This window comes from Brachyistius frenatus, unplaced genomic scaffold, assembly GCF_029030835.1.
Source record: "Brachyistius frenatus isolate BFR_SWC_R1_liver_20210118 unplaced genomic scaffold, ASM2903083v1 Contig_293, whole genome shotgun sequence".
Classification (NCBI taxonomy): domain Eukaryota; kingdom Metazoa; phylum Chordata; class Actinopteri; family Embiotocidae; genus Brachyistius; species Brachyistius frenatus.
In genome coordinates, this window is record NW_027210892.1 from 1 (window position 1) to 22,099 (window position 22,099).

General features: G+C 40.0%; 1 protein-coding gene across 2 annotated transcripts; it reads left to right on the top strand.

The window, feature by feature from the left end:
* Positions 1-2,862: 2,862 nt before the first annotated feature.
* Positions 2,863-15,175, top strand: LOC138635131 (zinc finger protein 518A). 2 transcript variants are annotated; one of them, XM_069722471.1, is made up of 3 exons: positions 2,886-2,928; positions 5,227-5,316; positions 7,428-15,175. In XM_069722471.1, the coding sequence occupies exon 3, from the start codon at positions 7,448-7,450 to the stop codon at positions 11,561-11,563; it is 4,116 nt and encodes a 1,371-aa protein (XP_069578572.1). In that variant the 5' UTR covers positions 2,886-2,928; positions 5,227-5,316; positions 7,428-7,447; the 3' UTR covers positions 11,564-15,175. The 2 variants fall into 2 exon arrangements, with proteins under 2 accessions (XP_069578571.1, XP_069578572.1); XM_069722470.1 differs by lacking the exon at positions 5,227-5,316 and having other exon boundaries at positions 2,863-2,928.
* The last annotated feature ends 6,924 nt before the right edge of the window (positions 15,176-22,099 follow it).

Below are 22,099 nucleotides of genomic sequence, written 5' to 3' on the forward strand. Positions count from 1 at the left end.
GTATTACTGCGCCTCTTCCTCAGAAAGGGGAGCTTGTTGTCAACAAAAAATGAAGCACGACTCCACAAGGAACAAATGATCATGTCAAGTATTGACTTCAATGTCTCATTATGTTAAATAACAGACATATTTTGAATTCTAGTTTTTATTTTATTTTGCTCTCCAATTAGTGATCTACGCATTTTGAACATCAGCAACATTCAATGTATTGTGATGTATATTAGTTGAGGTTTGCTCTGCACATTTGAAGCATTTGAAATTTACCATTTAGTGCAGAAAAGAAAATGTTCTTTTGAAAAGGTTTGTTGAAAAGCTTTGGATTTTGTTCTCTTTCATGCAATATCAGCATTCTTAGTCAGTCACGTCCTGTCATGTGATGCAGGTCACTACTCGTGGTTGTTTGTAGATAGTAACAAGATGTTTTATACTCGCGCAACCAAATCATCCACCTCTGTAGCATCAGTGCTGAAAAGTGTGCATATATTGTGTGAACAATTTGTATAAAGGCTGATGATTTGTCAGTCAGTTTGAAAAGTAAACATCTGCAAATTTGAAGTTGTCACTTATCTCTGCTGCAAGCTATATTAGCTGCTACTAGCATGACGCAGACAAATATCCAAGCAAACTCACGGCTGAAGATTTGACAAAAAAAAAAAAATGAAATAACAAGGACGTCTTCTCTTGTTCTGCTGCATTGGTTCTTCGGTGATTGCGTCCACTGAGATGTTGTAGGAGTGTAATCCAGAATCGGCAAACTCTCTTAACTGTTTGTACTATATCACATTAGAAGATGGAAAAGCAACCACTCCTTATAATTAAGAAGCTGCAGCCAGGGAATCATTTGGAGAAAATAGTGGTTTAAAGGAGTAGCTTTCACATTTGTTGTTGATTTAATTCCAGTTTCTTTAAAAATCAATGAAACCTTCCAGCACCACATTAACACTGCACTAGTTCTGCCATTAAACATTTTTAGGACCTTTTCATGTCACTCAAACCAGAAGTGGATTCATTTTTGTGTTCAGGTTTGGCATATTATTCCTTCTGTGCTGGGGGATTTACTGTATAATTACCTAAAAACAGCAACAGATGCACATTGGTGCCCATCCTGCAGGGTAAAGTCGTTGTCAGTCATGTTGGGTTGTATTTCATGTGACCTGTGCTGTTTTCTGTGCACAGATTCCCCTGATTTTAAGGCCTTAAAGGCAGCGCCTCCTCTCAGGCACATGAAGTAAAATCACCAAGACTAAATCTTGGAGAAGCTTTGCCTGAAGCACGAACTCTGGGAACACGTGGTCTTTACCCTTTTGTTCCATAAACTACCAGCTGGTTGCCTCCCATTTGTCCTGATCACCTCTGAGATGTTTCCTCCACTTGTTTGGAGGCCACCTGTGGAACATTCAGTACGAAGGACTGCACTCAATATGTGCACCACATACACGAATCAGTGTTCAGAATAAACACCTGACAGATTTAGTTGATTTTTTTTTTGTAGTAACATCTGAACCTTGCATTGAAGCAACATCACAACATGGTAAACAACATCATATTACTGAGGATATTTAATCCTGCAAAAGGCTCGCCTGCTGCTGATTTACCAAAACTGCACATCTTGCAAAAGAAAAATGATCTTAGCACGTACAGGATAACAACAACTTACTGTGTGTTTTAATTATAGACCGTGTATAAAAGTGGAGGTATCTTCTGGGTCTGAAAAGTGAGGCCGATGCAAAAATGCCCTATGGTACGCTACCACCAGGGGCTACTAGGTGGTTGGTAGTATCCGACTCTAGCGACTCCGTTCAGCTTCTCATGAAATGCAAAGTCAAAAGATTTTTTCCACAAGTCAAAATGGTGTCTTGTTAGTAGCTTAATGACATTCCATCTGAAAATATTTCCAGAGTTAATTATTTGATATTGGGCTTCAAAAAGTGGTGTGTTTGGGGGCGTGTCTGTTTAATTGACAGGCCTGTTGATGCAGTCAGGTTTCCACTATAGTCGAGTGTGCATCGTCCAAAAATGGTCATTTCTGGCTACAAAAGAGATACCGATCTCGATGGTTCAGAGCGGCAGCTCGCCTCATAAATGTGTGACGTCTTGGTTGGTTGCTGCCTGGTTTTAATCAACACGTAACTTGTTGTGTTAATCAGCAGCTGTCAGTACATGCAGTTTTTTTTTTTTAAATCTCTGCACCGCCACCATTTGATGGTGGACTTGATGCTGGTCTGTTTGTGTACAAGAGGTCAATTTTAACAAAAAGTAAAGTGATGAATTTGTAAGAAATATTCTAACCCATGTACCCTGCGTCCCTCATTCCCCCAAGCCTGTCTTCATCTGGTCTTAGACGATTGAAAGTGGACATTTTTTTATATTCTTTTGTGCTGTTAATTTGCTCCAGGCAGATATCATACTCTAAACTATTAGCTGAGCAGAAGGCACACATTCATGTCGGGATACTGAGCTGGAAAAGCATACATATGTTTATCCTTTAAGTTTTGTACTTTGTTTGTACCACAGAAAAATGCACACACACAATTATTTTTTTATTAGATCATTTTAAAAGGTAAAATGTCATTTCAGCTGTGTTTCACTCTGACCAGCAGGAGGGCTATTTATTTCTTTTGTATGGTGACTATAGTATGTAACTCAGTAAGGTGGCACAAACAGGAGTTTGTGTAGCATTATGTTCAGTAGAGAGAGTAGACTAGAGTTCCTGTTTTTATTAATAAGTGACTGTGGAGAAAAAAGTCATTAAATATCCAAAATATAATGCTGTTTCCAAATTTTAAAATGTAGTTAATAGTGTTTAAACAAAAAGTTAAAAATGCAGCTTAAAAACGTAAAGTTTTGCTTCTGTCTTCCAGGCACTACCAGCTCCTCTCTCCAGACGCAGCATGCATTAATGGTCGAGTTTTCCTGAAAGGAATACAGGTAAGTACAACTGGTAATTCACTTTTTATACCTGTTATTCCAACCACAGCATCGACACTGATCATTTGCGTTGTGTTTTGGGATTACTTGCTGACTTGCTGTTCTCTTTTTGTAAATTTTGGTTTACCTAAAACAAGTTTTCTTAATCACTACTGGTGATCCATATTCTTTCTGTAAAGATGGATTTAGGAAGGTGTGACATCACCCATCGGTTTGCACTGAGGCGGTTCAGTTTATGTCGGTGCCGTCTTTCCTCTTCTCCTTAATTTAGTGGCTGAGACTATTATTACCAAATATCTGGTATTGTCAGGTCCTTATTCCATGTGTACATCTATTAGAGATGTGTTGTGTAGATTCTCCAGAGTAATAGAGGCATTGTTTCTGAAAAGGGATGTTACAGTTGAGTTTTTCTAAATATCATTTTTTACCCAGTTTGGTATGCTTTCAGTACATCAGAGCAATCAAATAAGTGCATTAAACAACATGTCATTTCGTTTGAAAAAAAATGACCATAAAATGTCCATAATCAATATAATAACAGTGAAGGCACTCATGCTGCGTAGTATCAACAACACGAAGCCAAATCCCAGTACATGGCTGGACCGTGTTTTGAGGTTGGGCAGTGTTGGTGTATGACTGTCGAGAGTAAACCATTGCGATGGATGATGATGCAGGAGTGTTTTAAGCTTTTCACTTAAGCGCACACGCATTTTTAACTGTACTGTTTAATGCTTCAATAATACATTTTAAATGTGATCTTTCTTGTCAGTTTCCATACACATTATTAATTTCTTAACACATTACGTCAATGCTTGAAGATTCAAATAGTACCCAGTATTTGCCACATGTAGACTTCACTTCAGCGGGCTGCCAACGGGTATTAACGGCTGGTTAAATATATTTGGACAGAAGTTTAATTTCTTTAAAGTCTGAGAGAACGATGTGATAAGTTAAAGAGAGGAGAAACTCCCGTCGCTCTCCTTCAGCTGTGTCTGCTCCACGCCATGAGTGTAGCGCAGCTGAAGGGAGGAGCTAGGGGCGGGGCTTGTTCTTAGTGAAACACACAGAGATCAGAGGACAGAAACCAGTCCGACCTGAACACTGAGCTGAAATGAGATGGGTCCTCATAAATTGAGTAAATAACATAAATACAATATTTTTGGCACAGTTGCACTATAAATCAAATGTCTGTCACTGAGTGGGTGAGGGATGGAAGTTACACCACAGGACAGCTGAATACCGCAACTCCCATTTCAAACTAAAAGCCTCTAGTTTCACACGTGATCCAACCATGCTGACAAAATTTCACATCAAATGTCTAATGGGAAAAAATAAAGTGATGACATTTAATATCCAACAGGTTAAAGGTCAACTTCACTGTGGCATCATAATATTCTGTTAAAACATTTTTGGCAATTATTTAATAGCATAACTGAAACTAAAGGGGAAATTGTGACCATATATCATATTTGGTGGGATACTGCACACGCACGGACCACATTGCAATCCGATCTGCTCAGGCCACATTCGGAGGTGGTCTGGGACGCATGTGGCCACATTCTCTTTGCACTGTGCACGCAATGCGTCCTCAATGCGTCCTCAATGCGTCCTCAATGCGTCCTGAGCCACATTGGCAGACGACCTACTTAAAGCCAAATTCAGCTTATGATGCTACATTCCTGTTTGTATCTGAACTGTTCTCCGACATGTCACCATCACGTTACAGCAGGTTCATCAGTTTTGAATGTTTTTTTTCCCCCTCCATTTAATCTTTTACCTGAACACCTGCTCTGCTTGTTGTTGTTGTTGTTATTGTTATCAGAAAAAAATCTTCTGTGTGATTCAGCCAAACGCAGCTGACCTGTGCAGAAAGCAGATTTACTGCAAACTTGCGCGATAAAGCAGCAGCAGCAGTTGTGTGCTGCTGTGTCTGACTTGTTTCACTGAAGCCTTCTCTGGCTTCATCTTTTTTCTTTTAGTTTAACTCATCAGACCCACAGATGTGGAGGAGCCACTGCCCCTTTTATTTATCCACAGCAGCCGAGACATGTTGGAACAATCAAATAATCCGACCCGAAACCAATCAGGTTCAGGTTGTGACTGAGCCATGAACTCACTGAACTGTGTTCAGACATTTACAAACGTGAAATGCATCACAGTGCATTAAAATGAGGCTGACTGAGCAAAGGTGTTTCATTTTAGTTCATTGCCTGTTGCCTAAACTAATCTTCTCCTGTTTCTGTTTTTGTGCTTATTTACTTGTATATTTTTGTTGTGTGCGTGCTCATTTGCATACAGAGCAGGAAAGGTCACTGGAGACGCATGTTATTGCCCGGTGGGAACAGACAGCTGAGGCCTGGGACGCCCACGTGGTGCGTGCGTTACGTGGTGCGTGCGTTACCTGTTGCTGCGTGGTGCGTTTTCATTTCAGTGTCCATATTAACAGATTCAAGCCGCCACACCGCTTGCGTGAAACGTGCATCTCATGTGTGCGGTGCGTCATCTAGAGACCAGTCCCGACCCCTGTTTTTAATCTTTGCCCCAGCTCAAATATACAGGGAAACCATCTGTGATCACATGTGCACTTTAAAATCACAGCAGAAACCCAGTGGAGGCTGTAAATACATCATGGTGACACGTTACCAGGGACAGGGCAGTGTTTTCATGCTGCTCTCTTCCTTTCTCCCGCCCTGCATCGCTCCTCCCCAGCTCGTCCAAATATGAAAGCTGAATGTCACAACATTTTCTACAACTCAACTCAAGCAAATCAGAGATTCTTTTAAATTGTCCACCACACTTAACCAAACAAATCCACCCATCTGCTGGCCCGCTTGTAGAATTCATTACACCTGTCGCAAAAAATCTTGGGGTTTGGTTTGATAGCAATTTGAATTTCGAACACCATATCACAAAGCTTGAGCAGTCCTGTTTCTATCACCTTCGAAATATCTCCAAAATCTATCCTATTTTAACATTTCATGATGCTGAGACATCATACACACCTTCATCTCCTCATGCCCACACTACTGCACCAGCCTCTTCACCTGCCTCAGTCAAAAATCCATCAGTCAAATTCAAACTGTACACAACTCGGATGCCAGACTTTTAACTAAAACCAGGAAAAGGGACCAAATCTTGCCCATTTAAGCCTCCCAGTATGTTTTAGAAATTATTTTAAGATTTTACTGTTGACTTTTAAGACACTTCATGGCCTCTCCCCCTCCTATTTAGCTGACCGGATTGTCTCATATAAACCTGCCTGTCTTGAGATCCTCAGACAAAAAACTTGTATCTGTTCCGGAGACGCGTCTTAAAACTAACGGTGACGAAGCATTTTCAGTCAGCGCCTCCAAGTTATGGAACGAGCTGCCTGAGGAAATAAGGTCTGCAGAGTCAGTGACAACTTTTAAGTCTCTTCTTAAATCATACTTTTATCTGAGAGCCTTTGCTGATTTTAGTTGATTTTAGTGATCAATTCTTAATTCTTATATACCCAGTTTGAATTTGTTTTTAATTTGTTTTTATGATCGTTTTATACGCTCATTGTGTTGTGAAGACTTGTTAGAATTCACTTGTTGTTTTGTTTTAATGGTTTATTTTGTGTGAAGCACTTTGTAACTGAAGTTTAGAAAAGTGCTATACAAATAAAGTTTTTTATTATTATTATTATTATTATTATGACGGTGCCATCTGGTTAGCATGCTAGTTTCAGTAGCTAGCTCTGCAACACAATACTTGGATGTCTCTGACATAACATCAACAATACTATTTCTACACATACTGTGGATAGGCGGGGTCCATTTTGAAATGTTTTAAACAAAGCATTTTATAGATTGCTGTTGCTGAAAAAAATGTTGACCATAAAAAGTATCGAAAAGGGGGTAGATTTCATGACAATATTGGGTTTTGTTTGTAACAGGACTTTATTGGGCATATAGACTTGTGAAACGTTATAACTTAGGGTTGAGCCCTGCATCATCAGCAAAAATTACTTACGGATTAATACTTTACATATGGCCTAAATAATACTCTTGCTCATTTTAAATAGCATTTGATTTGTCATACAAATACATTGTTTGATATTTTACCTTAAATGTTGATGTGTCAATTCCTTGTGCTGTTTGTAGAGATACCACAGAATGAGAAAGTATTCGGCCCAAATTCTAATTAATTTTGCAAAAGTTTCTCAAGACAAGTTTCATGATAGTTTATTGCGTACTGCAGATTATATTTTTTTTGCTGGGTATGATTGGCAATTTTATCCATGTATAATTATGTCTGTAAGAGAGGAGTGTGCAAAAAGTGAAGTGGTTACTCTGCCGCTCATTTGCCATTAATGTTTGATCCTGGGTCTATTTAAACAGGATTATCAAGTGCTATTGGATAGATGCAATGCTGTACATACTGCATGGTGTTATTTGCAATGCTAAATGCTTGTAGAATAAGTGAGTTCTTCTGGCATTTTTAATGAGAAATACATTTGATGTTTTCTCTTTCAGATATCTACCGACTTTCAGCTATGGAAGAAGACTTTACAATACCTCACGATTCTGCCAAAAACTGCAACATATCAGTTGTAGAGGATGAAAAAGAAAAGGTAAAAGACTTTGTGTATACGCATTTCAGAGAAGTAATGGATGGGTCACTCTTCAATCATGCTGAAGAATCCTCTTTAAAGGAACATGGGAGTTCTACTAAGAAAGATAAACAAACTCTGAATAAAGCTCATTGTAAAATTCAGCAGGGGGCCGTCTTCTCTGGAAAAATTCTGAGTTTTGGATGCTCGGTGTGTAAAGATAATTTCACGTTTAGCCCCAATGATCTGCTTAAACATTTCCGAGCAGTTCACAAAGGAACCCTTCCTACGTACCCTTGTGACTTGTGTGATTTTGTCACAAATGAGTTCCCTGCTCTTCAGCGCCACCGGATTGAGCACAGGAATACTCTGGTTACATGTGAACTCTGCAACGATGACGCTCAATACTCTTTGCTTTTGCTTACCAGACACTACATCATGTGTCACAGTCTGAATGGACAGTTTAACTGTGACTGGTGTGAGTTTACAACTGTGGATGCGGGGACATTTGTCCAGCACATCCATCATCATAATGAGAGTCATTGGAAGTGTTCAAAATGCAGACACATTAGCCTGAACGAAGAGGATCACCAGAAGCATATGAAGGCTCACTCGGATACGTTCCCCTTCACGTGTCAGATCTGTGGATATGGTGCAGCGAGGATCGAGAACCTTAAAAAACACAAAGCAGCGGTTCACAAAGACTTGACCGAGAGGAGGAATGCATGGAAGGCTCTGGAAGACAACGACACACCAGCAAATTCATCTGCAAGCTTAAAACAGTCGCTTAAAAAGAGCGGCGAATCCCATGAGGCTCAGAGGATATCCAAACTAAACTGTTTTTCGGGGAGTTTACAAAACCAAAATGGCAGACTAATCAAACCAGAGATATCCTTAGAGGAGGCCCACTTATTTATGGATGGGACTGTAGCAAAAAAGGATAACAAAAGTTGGAGCAAAGGTTCTCATAACACAGAACAGTCATCACCAGTCATGTTACAGGAATGTGACAACACTTCAAGCTCAGATGTTGGAAGTCACACCAACGCTAACGGACTGACTGTTTTGATGGTTAAAAACAAAATCTCTCTTCCCCCCAACTGTACGACCAAAGTGATGGGATTCAAGATGGTTGATGGCAAAAAACATTTAGTTCTCAAAGTAATACCAACTGCAAAGCAAGACATGTTAAATCAGAACCATTCCTTGGTTGAAGGTGTGGCCTCTTCACCACCAAATCCTGTGTTGGACAAAAGCAAAGTCTCCACTGAGAATGGGCAATGCTCGGATAGCAAGAGCTCAACATCACATTGCTTCGCTGTTTCACCAAGAAGTGAATCTTGCATACAGGTGGATCAAGATGAAATTATGGCAGTAAAAGTAAAGATTGAAGAGGAGGAAACTTCCATTTGCAACCTCAGCACCACCCCACAAAGAGATGAGGTTTGGGAACAAACAAATCCTTCACTAAATAGATCTTCGACTTGTGCAGATATGTTCGATCCCATGTCAAACGATTTGGATCAAAATGGCAACCAAAGTCACTCAAATGAAACGGCCTGCCCCGAGGGAAGTCAGTTGAATAATTACTCAGTCTCAGCAACTTGTAACTTGGATGCAACCAGCGATAATAGTTCGAAAATCAGTAATACTACAACTGGTAAAGTCACCGGCTTAACCACACGTTTAAAAGTTGCTCAGGAAACCTTGTTCTCCAAAGCAGTCTTCAGAAAAACTGTTGAGAGATGTGGAGCTGTAGATATAGATGGTAATGAAAAACTCATTGACAAACACAAAAAGAACTCTGCTTTTAATACTTTGGAAAACGATGACCTACCCTCTCAGATTACTCCCGAAAAATCGGATAAGGTTAGAACTGAGCTTAAGCATAAAAATGGCAGGCAAAATGTAAAACATCTATTACCTCCATCACAGCTGTTCCCACCCACTTCAGTCAGCTGGGGGGGGAGTGCAATTGGCTCAGAAAAATGTACACAAAATTCAACAAACCAAGAAGTATTTACCTTTCACAATTATTCCAAGGAAACATTCAGCATTTCACCGACTGCAACGCAAAACTTTGAAAGTAATTGCTTGCTCTCAGCAAACAAAGAAAGTATCTGTGAATCATCACAGTTTAGCTTGACATTGGCGGAGTCTCCAGAACATTTAACAGCAAGCGCAGATGGTGACCTTGAGGTTGATGAGTGCCTAGCTGGTGTTGATGATTCTCTGACTGAAGAAAATCCTGAGTCAGTGCTCCAAGACTTCAATATTATCAAAATTGAGGAGGAGAGCATTCCTATATCCCAACCACAGTCCGAAACAAAGACCAGTTCAACTTTCTTGGGCAGTTTTGTAGAAGAACATTCAGATGCAATCATCACCCAGCAACTTAACAAGGAAAGAACAGGATCTGCAATTGCAAGCTATGATTCTGTAAAGCAAACAAAAACAACCCTGCGAATTCTTCAGTTGCCAGAGGGTAAGCAGCCAGTACTCCTGAGAGCTACTGAGAGTCGATTTGCCATGCCAGTGCAGGTCAAGGCCACTCCAGGTTTCAAACTTATAACCCATTCTGCCAATCCTCAGATCAATGTATCTTACATGAAGCCAGGGCTAGAAAGATCAAGTAACACCACTGGTGTAACTCCGACTCCAAACAGCAGGAGGGTATGTGTACCCGCAGCCAAAAGCCAGGCAAAGCCCGGAGCTACTGAGAAAGGGACAACTCTTTTTTCCTCTGTTCAACCAGGTGTTAGCACCACTTCCAATCACTACCTTATCAACAGCGCAGGTTTTAAGGGCCCTGTACTCCTTTCAAGCACACCACATAATTCACCTGCAGACAAAGCGGCAAAGCCACAGCCAACATGCTACTTAGTACAAAGGTCTGTCCCAGTTGTTCAGACGCCCAGTGCTCCCGGCCTCAGAGTGGCTAATACCCAGCTCCCACTAAACTCGCGTCCAGTTCTGGCCATGCCCGTGAGCTCTGCAGAAAAATCCAGCCCACTGCAAAGTGGTCGCCAAGCATTCTTGCTGCGATACATTTCTCCACCCAAATCAGGCCTGCTTCTGAACAACCAAGAAGCCAAGACTGGGAATCCGTGTAGCCAAACCACTGAAAGCGCTGGAAACAAAGTCATATTTAAAATTGTCACTCCCACCGGTAGCCTTCTCACAAGTGGTGCTCCCACCTCAAGCAGTCAACCTCTGTTTTTGGCCACCAGACCTCAAACCCAGTGTTTCTTGGTGTCATCAAACAAAACTAATGCAACTTCTTCAAATGGAGTAAAGAAATGGATCACCATACAAAATAGTGCACAGAAAGATTTCAAGGAATCTTGCATTTCACCATCTCAGATGAATGTAAAGTTACAATCTTGTGATGCAGAGAAACCTATTCTAGCCCCGAGGCCAATCCGGCCTCCAAGCCAAAGGAAAAGGCGCAGGAAAGCATTATTTGATGAGCTTCCAGCAGCGGCGCATAAAGCTAGAAGACTCTCAAACAAAGTACCAACTGAGAGAGAAACTACTGTGTTATGGAAGCCTGTAGCCAAAGAAGTGGAAAGGACACTAAGACTTGCTCCATTCAGTTCTGTACAGCAGATCAAATGCCCTCGTAGATACCAACCTGTCGTGGTGCTCAATCATCCAGATGCTGACATTCCTGAAGTGGCCAATATCATGAAGATAGTCAACAGGTACAAAGGTGCTGTCTCTAAGGTCTCTCTGTCTCCACAAACAATCCAAGCCCTCACCGAGCTTGGTGCTCTTGGGAAAAACTCCTCGACCAAAGGTGCATCGTCTCAGAGCGATGATCCAAGACCTCGGCCAGTTCAGAGTTCTGTCCGAGAGCGATTCCTTCTTAAACTGAAACTAAGGAAAAAGAGCAAAAAAAAGTACGAGGTAGTGGAAACTTTGTCAGGCTGTAGACATGAGCCAGTAGGGTTTGACTGCTGGTTTTGTGGTCGGCTCTTCAACAGCCAAGAAGATTGGATTGGTCACGGCCAGAGGCATCTCATGGAAGCAACAAGAGACTGGAATAAACTGTTCTGAAAGTTTTCCACCGCTTTCAAACGAGCTGATATTTTGTCCTTCTGTGGTGGAACGGTTGAAGTTGTATATTTTTAACAACCTTTCACTATATGTTCGGTTAATTTCTGTCCTTGTAAATACATATTCCTAAGTGAATCATAGTTTATCTTTTAAAAGGTGCATATTCTGGTGAATTATGTTCTACAAGCATGATTTATGTCATGCATGCACCTGTCAAATTGAACTGTGAAAATGGTACACTGTTATTAGGAGTTTTGGTAAGAGTGCCGGCTGAAAGAAGGGGGATGATATCAGCAAAGGTTGTATGCAGAGTTGGATTAAATTACTCAGGAAATTTCATATCAATCTGGTTTGTCATTTTTGCTCATAAATTAAAAAAAAAAAAAAAAAAAAAAAAAAAAGCATAGGTCTAGTTTAAGGGACTTTTGTATATTTTATTATCCTGCACAAGGACAGGAAGCTGTATTTGTATAGGTAACTAAATCTTGGAGACAAATCCAATTTTTTCCCCCTTTCTTTGTGATGGAAAACATTTTCTGGTCCAAATGATTCCTTTTTGTATGAAGTTTGAATTGAATTGGGGGTATGGTTTTACACTATTCTGTTATCAGGATTAGTTTATAGTTTCCCTGTCAGGATTTTGTCAACCTGTAGCATGCATTTGTCATAACTACAGCTGTGATCTTTCACAGTAATCACTTTTGTATGCCAGGTGTTGCACATAGAGAAATAATTTTACAAAATACCTTCGCAGAAAAAGGAAACCATGGATCTGTTCAACAGGGATGCTTCACGGCTTACCGTCAGTACTTGAGAAATACAGATCACCCCATCGCGCACCCTCCGCAAGATAATTGTTTCATGTCAGCAGCTCAGGCTATTTGCTTGTGTTCATGTTATGAATCATGTGAATCCATGTTTGATTTCTGAATTTAATGATAACTCTTGAAGGTGGCATGATTTTGCTTTCAAACCAGATATTTGAAAGTTCTTTATATGTCAAGCTCTTGGTGTAAGATGTTAACATCAAAAGAAACTTCAAAATGTGTCTCAGAAACAACATAAAAATGTCAGTGAAGTGTTGTCGGATGACAGTCAAATTTAAAATGCCTTTCCTAAACTTATAGATGCTAAAACTACTAAAATGCTTGCATTCATTTCATTTGAATGGTTAAGTGCAGTTATACCCTGTACATCAATAGTACTCAGTCCATATAAGATGTAAAAATAATTTTATATAAAATATCAAATAAAAGCATTTTATATTTGAAATATAATTCTTTTATTTTATATTTTATATTTTATAGTTATTTTCTATTGAAAACAAATCTATTTTCCAAAGCCGGACGAGATTTCATCAAATGCCTTTGTTTTGTCTGACCAGCAGAACAAAGCTTCTCCGCTTCAGGTTTACAAATTACTGTAAATTGTCAAAGAGGAAGTAATAAAGAAATGGAATCAACTACTAATAGAACCAAATTATAACTGCTTTTACATTGCATTTTTTCTTTTTAGCTCCTGTCAATGATACTTAATAACACTGCAGATATTTCACATCACGCGAGCCTGTTGGGAGGGAAGGGGGATAATGCCGGTTTAGGTATTGAGGGTTTTTTAAAGCAAAAATCAGTGCAGATAATGCAAAATATAATGACATTTTTTAAATTGTGAAAAAGGACAGCCTGATCACGTTAGAAAAGTTGACTCTTGATTCAAATCTGGTCAGTTAATGCAACAAGTAAAGGCCTGTGTGACTCTACCACCCACTCCAAAACAACTCGGTTTGGACCACTTGGACCACTACCACACCTTTCTGGGAAATGACGTTTGAACCTGTGCTGCTGCTGCTGCTGCTGCTAGTGCCGGCTAGAATATGGACAGATGTAGTTTTTATGATGGGAGGGGTTGGCTGGATCATCCCCACACCTTATAACACAAGTACACAATGCAACAGCAGACAACTTTTACACTGTACATGAATAGATGAGGGTGTATATAAACATGTGAAAGAGCATTTTTGACTTAAATTAGCTATAGAACGAAACAGAGCAGTGAACCCGGAAACCCAAGATAAAAGCAGAAACCTTTTTATCCTGTTTTTGGTTCAGTAAAGATGTTCTTGTTGAGATGACTCATTGTTGTTGTGTGTTTAGTTTCTCATGCTGTGTAGACATTAGGGCTGAGTAGGAGCCCCTGAGTTTGGACTCTGTATTAACTTTCACCTTTCATTGCATTAATGTTGTCCTGTAAATCTGCTCAATGTCACCACGTCCAGTATCCTGTACATACTTTTATTTTAATGTTACATTTAACACACTTTTTTTTTTTTTTTTTTTTTTTTTTAGTAATAGCAACAGGACATGGACTTTGTCTATTTTTTCCCCCATTGGTTTTAATGATTGTATTACATGATGACCGAATTGTGGAAATGAATGTTTTATTCCGTTCAATATGCAAAAGAGACTGAACAATGCAAGCCATGCAACTGTTTCACACTTTCATTATGGTTCTAAATAAACGGCCTTCAGTTGCTGAAGTTGGGACTTTGGCAGAGTCCACTTTTCACCAACACTTGCTAGATACTTTTTTTTTTTTTTTTTTTGTATTATCCTCAGCTGCTCCAGTCAACAACAGAACTTTTTTGAAGTTAGGTTTAATTCCCTGAATTAGTTTCTTGTAAATCTCCTATAAATCCATCATCAATAACTACCTTGCACTGATATTTTGAAGTCCCTGATTAAACCAGATCGTTTCAACTTTTAATTGGTTCATAGTTTACTTCCACAAAGTTAAATAGTTCAACGCGTTGGGAAGTAACTTCCTCACTTTGAGATGGTCAGATGTGGAGTCAGGATTCAGTTAGCCGAGCTTCGCACAAAGCCTGGATATTATTCGGTTCTTTGATGATCAGTTTCTCATTTATTCATTTCTGCTTTATGATGAGAATATGATTCCACTACTCTGCTTTGTTGTACATTTTATCCAAGGCTATTTGGACAGTACATATTTAATGCAATAACTGAATGACAGCACACTGCGTTTACTAATTTATCACCCTCTCATACTACTTGAACTGAGTGCAACCAAATGGATGGAAACACCAAATCAGCTCCAGGCCTTATTCCACGTTGACCCACATGGTTTTATTTCTGCTTCTTATTCACTGCTCTCAGGCCAAAGAACTATTTGGTTTTATCTTGAAAATTCATGTTGATGGAATTTCTGACTGTACGAATGAGTTCAGCATTGTGATAACCACACGGCACTCATACAGGGATACACTACGCGATTGGCAATTTATTTCAGTTGAATGAACCTAAAATGAAGTGAACAATAACCAATCTCCGTTACACAAAGACAGCTTGGACAGTTTATCTCCCTGCTGCTGCCCTTCAGCAGATTGGATGATGACTCCACCACACTGTGTTGCAGGTTCAACTTCTCATATGCTGAACTCGTTATGTACAGTGAAGTGCTCCTCCTGTCCAGCAGGCTCAATCTTCCCTCATGCTAAGTGCCTCAAATGTCCTTTGGCAGATTGACTATGTGTCGTGTATTCTTCTGTTCAACTTAGTGGTCCACTCTTCTCTAATAAATGTACAGACCTTCTTGAAACAATGTGCTGCTTTTCTTTTTTTGTAAATACATTTTGTTGACTTGCAAATGATGGCACAACCAGTGGTGATGACATCCACTGTCCCTCCATCTTTGTTTTACCCTGTGTACACCTGGTATTGAAGGATAATTCAAGTTTATTTCAACCATAGACTGTATGTAAGAAATGGAGGTAGAATCTGTTTTGAAGCTTTAGCCGGCGCCATCTCAGCATGCCCTTGATAATGCATACCTTTAAACCTTAATACAATTAAAATGGGTGAGTTACACACAAATTCTCCGTCCGTACAGTCGTTATGTACGGTGCTCTAGAGACCAAAACCCTTTTCTGTACTAGGCTGTAAATATGTTTATTTCTGCTGTAAAGTTAGGACCTGCAGGTGTAGGTGCCTCCACAGTGACTTCATTTTTCAACCAGGGAGTTGCCGTCTGATTTTTAACCGGTGTATTTATTATTAATGTGGGTTTTTTGGCTCCATGTGTCGTGCTAACTGTACTCTCTGTGTACGCTTCCACTGTACAGATTCTTGGCATCAGTGGTTCCCTCCAACTGTACTGTAACATATCCTCATACTTCTGACCTACTTAGTAAGCAGTTATTATATCCAGTTTCCTTAACAAGAATACTTAAGGTTATAGACTGCGAGTAACTTCCCTTAATGATAAAAGTGCGTAATAATTTAAATCCATCAAAGACCTAAATGGACTCTGTCAAAGTGATATTGAAACAGCTGAACAAAAAAGTTCAGATGTAAATTTATTAGGTCTGATTAAAAAGTTCAGAGACTGCTCCCGTTGTGCAAAAACACCAAGTAGCACCATGACGGGCACGTAACAGGAGGAAGATATCAAATCTGTGAGGAAGTATTCCAAGTTTTGTCGCTTAATCCTCATCAGCACCTGAGTTCCACACGTTTTGGGAGCCCTGAACCTGAAACTTGAGCAGATCAAAGTTTGGTGATCCGGAGCTACGATTGTGTCGTTACGGCCATGAAACTGGTGACATGCACAACATGAGAAGTCTCAAACGTTTTCATCAACCCTCATCAAAATGTGCCCTGATGGTCGTGATCCTAAAGAAACAAATGTGGAACATTTCACAGTGAGGAGGGTCAATATGGGATCCCATATTTCAATGAAACAATATTTTATTGAAGTATTTCTTACATGTGTTATGTAAAGTCAGGTTCAAATCCAAATATAGTTGGTTGAAAAGATACGGATTTTGGAAATTTACAGAATTTCATCAAAGTGGTCCTAAAGTCTTAAATTCAGCATCCCTTCATCTACAGACCCGCTGGATGAAGTACTGTATCTGGATACGGGAAAACACCTCAATACAGGCACAACACGTTTGGATGGAAATGCGATCGGACCACATTCAGAGGTGGTTCAGACTCACTGATCACATCTCACTAACTAAACGAATGTATACAGTGAGGCCACGTCCTGATGAGAAAACATCAGTCCCACAAGATTTCTTCCTTCAGGTCAGCAATGTACAATAAAGATGATGGAGCTCTCACAGCAGCACCTTTGACCTTACTTTGACCTGACTAACTAATTTGCATATTCAGATGAGATTAAATTGCTGGGAACTCTTGTAACACCAGGTGTAAATGCAAAGAGCTGTGGATCAGATGGGATTTATGGTGAAAGCTGCTTGAAATAGGTCTTTTGTCGGATTGAGGACGATGCTGAAAAGATCCACATGAGGGCAGCACATAACAAAATGTTACAGAAGGTCCTGGCTAGCTTCTATCCAGTCAAATAACGTTTCCTGTCCTGTGGCTCAGATTTATTTGGGTTTATATTAAAAACCTTTTGGTATTTCATTGTTGACATACTGTAGACGAGGTGCTGCTGAAGTGAGCTCCTGCAACAGGTTCTGTGGAGTAATTAGAGATAAGATGAGCTGGAAAATGCACGAGTACTAGTCATACATTAGTATTTTTATTTCATGGTGCACCCATTTATTAGTTACTCTGATCTCTTAGATTCGTATACAGGAAGTATGCATATGTCGGTCATAACAGCTCAAAAATCTGCTCAATAATTTCAGTAAAAGTCAAAGAGGGCATTTAATCAAGAATTTCAGTATCTAACACCTTTCACAGACCGTTACATGAACATCTACAACTTTTCTCTGAGGTCTAAGATTTACTATATATTTGATGTGTGAACTTTTTTTTTCAAGCTGTCACAACAAAGTAAAAGTTTGTATTTTTAAATAACGGGCTGAACATTATCCAAACATTGTCACATAAATTCCTTTGACAATTTCACTGTCAAAAATGATTTGTAGCATAGAACAGAAAACCTGGGAAATATTGGGCAAAATCTGTGATTCTTATTAACGTTATCCTTAACAGTTCCTCGTTATGATTTTTCTATCTTTAAGATCATGAAAATGGTTTCCAGATCCAATACAAGGCTTGGACTGGTTCTGTCTGATGTACAGACTCTAATGTAAACATGTACTTTCATTTTGTGAGTTTAAGACCTGATTATCTTCGACTTGAATGTAGCATTTTAGAAAAATTATTATGGACAGTTTATGAAATGGAATTTCTCCATTACGCACCAGAACAACAGGTGTTCACTGGACAGCAGTTCATTTAAAAATTGTCACTTTACTGTTTTTACATTTGATTGTAATCTATTCATGCACGAACACAAACATCACAAATTTGTTCCAGATTGGTTCTAATTTTATGTTCAGAAAGGTCCGAATCTTCAAATTGTCACTTTCTTGACTCTCCTTGTTTTTTGTTCTTTGAAAACTCTGCTGGGATCTTTGCACATTTCTAATATGTGCAAACTAACCTCCGATATAAACCATCTTTACCACAGTCCAGATGTTTCTTAATCAATAGTCAGGCTGATATAAAATATAAAGTTTCACCTTGTAGGCTTCATGCAGCCACAGTCCGAAGGAACAGTTTAGTTTATTCAGCCTCTGTTATAAGATAAACAGCAACAAAGTAAAGCTGCAGTTTGAGGTTGATTTGTGTCGTTTGGGTTAAAGTAACGTGATCCTTTAAACCTCATCAGTGGGTCTGTAGTTTGTAGTTTAAACTACTCGTGTGGGTTAGTCTGAGCCAGCTGCTGTGTCCTGTAGAGGTTACTCCATCTCAGGTTTAACTGAAACCAGCTGTGGACCTGGTTGAACCAGAGTTTGAATTAAATGTGAATCAGCTGCACTTACATGGCACCTTTCTACCTCAGCAGAACGTGGACATGACCTGGGATTGAACCAGCAACCGATTGGTTAAATGTAGACGTCACAGATACAAATAATCAGTTGTATTGTCCAACGAACTGCATTTTAAAGTTTTACTTTCAACTAATATTGTGTAATTGACGGAGTATTGATTGTACAGCAGGTTGACAAGAGTAGTGACTGTGCTATGATATAATATTTAGAACAATCTTCTTAGCAGTAATTAACCAGTCAACAAACACAAGTGCAGATACACATGTTCTGTCAGAATACGGCGAGTTTATTTATGCAGCACCATTCAGACATATGACAGCTCAAGGTGCTTTACAGAGCCACGAACTACATTAGAAATCGTGTATGAAGAAGACATTAAAGTTGCATTTAACAGACAATTAAAAAAAAACCAAAGCAATTCAAAGGGCTTTATAAAGACATAGAAAAACAATCCAATAAAATTGTTGTTATCGATTTGATTTGCTGGAAAGCTTCAGAAAATTCCACCAAGCACATTTTGAGCCGTGATTTAGATGAAATTACAGTTTTAGCAAAACTAAACTATTCAGGTAGCTTCTTCCACAGGTGGGGAGCAATTTAAACTGCAGCTGTGTTTCAAACCCCTGCGAGTTCTGGTTTAACTGCACTGTTACAAACTACAACTAAACCAGCGAGCTGCTGGAAACACGACTCTTCTTCTGTGTAGAGAAAAGCGCAGAAATGTTGAGAGGAGAGGCAGTGCAGCGCAGAGACCGGACATTTGTGGATCAGATTTGCCGCAGTTATATGCACATTTGAATTTAAAGCCAATTTGTAGCTACACACAGCTGGGATCTATAAGTATGTGGATGTAGCATGTTGTGTAGGCAGGTGCAGGCGATTGGCCAGTGCAGCAGAAAGACAGCCAGGTCTGCAGGCTTCTGTAGGGCTTCGAAATAGGTCATGTTCACATCAGGGACGTCTGCATAATTTTTCTGACTTCTCTGCTGCTGAAGTGGTTCAGGCCAGTGGCCCGTGGCTGTGGAGAAGAGCACTGTGTGGGGGATGGGATGGATGGAGGAGACCTCTCCACGAAGCGTTATCATTGTCAGAGATGCTGAGACACAAACACTGCAGATAACTGATGGCTTTTAATCTCAATTGATGATCAGTAACAACAAGTCATGCCTTATAGATTATAGTTTAATCTCTTCTATAATATATTTAGTTACATATGTGGGAAAATAACTGAGTCAACAGCCGTACAACTCTAGCAGCAGAGTATTGACATGTATGTTACCAATGTAGACAGATCTGGTGCTACAACAAATCGACAGGATCCAAACCACAGACTGGATATAAAAGAGTTCGTAGCTTCAGGTCTGAAAAATGGTTCTGATCCAGAAGTGTCTTCAGCTGCAATACCAGCGAGTGCCACTAGAGGTCGGCTCCAAAAAGCCTCCGGCTCCATAGACTCCCATTCAACTTCTCTCATCAAATCCAAAGTGAATAAAATGTGTCCATCAGTTATCTCGGTGTTGTTAGCTAAAGTCACTCCTTCTTCTTAGTTTTCTGGAGGTCCATCTGAAAATAATCCCTCATTCATTAGAAAAGAAGATTCAAGAAGACCTGTTTTGGGGGGCGTGTCTATTTGATTGACAGGCCTGCGGTGCAGTCAGGTTACAGCTATCGGTGGGCGGGACGTAGTATCGTCAGGTTTCCGATCAGATCGGTCAGATCCACCTCTGGCTCCTCCCCCAGCTCGTCCAAATATGGTCACTTCCTGCTCCGAACCGCTCCGAACTATTAAAGATGGTGACGGACAGAATCTGAACTAGTTTCTCGGTCAGTTTTTTCCAATTGAGTTGAATCAGGTGAGCTTTAAGCTGGTGAACATGCTCCTGAGCCCTCTGATGATGTTTGAACAGAAAGTTCTCACGGTTGGCAGTGAAGCATCCAAAAGTTAATGTAAACTTAAATACGTTTAGTTGTAACCTTTGTTGTGAAGCTGCTCCACTGTTGGCTAATTCCACCTAGCATAGCTCCACCTCACTATTAACAACAGCTTCAGTTTCTTCACTGCCCATCATTTCTCGTCATTATTTATCACTGTGGTGTATCACTCCAGAGTCCACTCAGAATTTCTGTGACCCCCTAAAATGTTCATCAAGGAACATGATCAGCTAATTTCCGTGAGGTTCATTAGGTTAGTTCATAAAATATTACATAAACGGTCATTTAATCCATAGAAAAACACATTTAAGACAACTTTTAAAGATGTTCTGATGAAATAAATAAATCAGGTTGTTATTTGAGAAAGCATGAACATACCCCTCTATAGTATTCAAATGTACTCCAGTCAGCACCTGAGTCACACACATGGTTTTGTGAGCACTAATCCGGCACATCTGCGATCTCTCCATGCACCTGAAACTGGAGCAGAGAAACATCAACGTTTGTGACAAATTCATGGGGAAAAGAAAGAAGTAGCAGGGAGCCAAATCCGGATAGCAGGAGTGGTGGGGAGCAACGGTTGTGATGTTGTGGGAGGGAAACTTGTGCTGCCACCCGATGTGCATTTTTTGCTTCAGGGACGTTCAGGCCCTCAGAAACGTGAATGTCCCTCAAAACACTTCATCAGGCTCTTCGCTTGATCTCCGCAGACTTCCTGAAGCGTTTGAAGGGCCTCCGTTGCCGACATTCAGAGCCTGACGCAAAATTTGATGTGTGCTCTCTGGTCATGTCCACGGAGCACATGCACCTGGACCACTGCTCAAAAACAACAAGTGTGACTCAGGTCCTGATTCTGATGAAGTGATGAAACTGAGTCCTTCCTCATAAAGGTTGCAGTGTCTCAGTGCTCAGTGAACATCACAGTGCTGCGCTGCATTTCTTGGTTCTTGCTTCTGATCGTGGTGAAACGAAAATTCAATTCATGGGCAACAGTCGGCACGCCGTTTGCACGCTCTCTCTATATTTGTGCCATCTGTGGCTTGTTGTGTGATAAATCTGCACATTTTAGAGTTGACCGGTCGAAGGAACACCTTTGCAATGATCATGTTGTTTAATCAGCGTCTTGATGTGGGACACCTGTCAGGAGGAACTAACACTGATTTTAACAGTTGTGCATAAAAGAAGTCTTTGATCTTTGAATCCAAGTGAAAACAAAAATCATATATTTATGTTTCTGTGGACGTGTTCTGATGCGTATTGTGGATACAAATTCAAAAAAAATATGCCAAAAACATATTAAAGCAACAGAAGCAGATCTTTTAAGCAGGAAAATGATCCGAAGCGTACCAGCTGCCTGTTGAAGGAATATTTCTCTCCAGAGGAAACTCAGTTCAATTCAATTCACATCTGTTACAGAAACTAGTTGATTCCAGGCCGGTTGATGTTTGCAAGTTTGAACCAATCGCTTTGATGTGTTGTTATCGAACGAGTATAATCCATACACGTGTACTTAACTTGTTGGGGCCAGTGTATACGTCATACCAAATCTTATAACAATCTAATTGACATAAATGTAAATATAATGAATCACTTTATACATGTATGTTGTGTCATATTCAAGTGTCTGTAATTAGGCTGTGACAATATTTTCTAAAATGCTGAGGATGAGTCAAAGCACCCCTTTTCCCCCTCCTCCCACACACACACCCTCCTCTTCTTCCTCCGCCCAACACAACCCCACTGCCCTCGGAAAATATGGTCTTTAAAACATT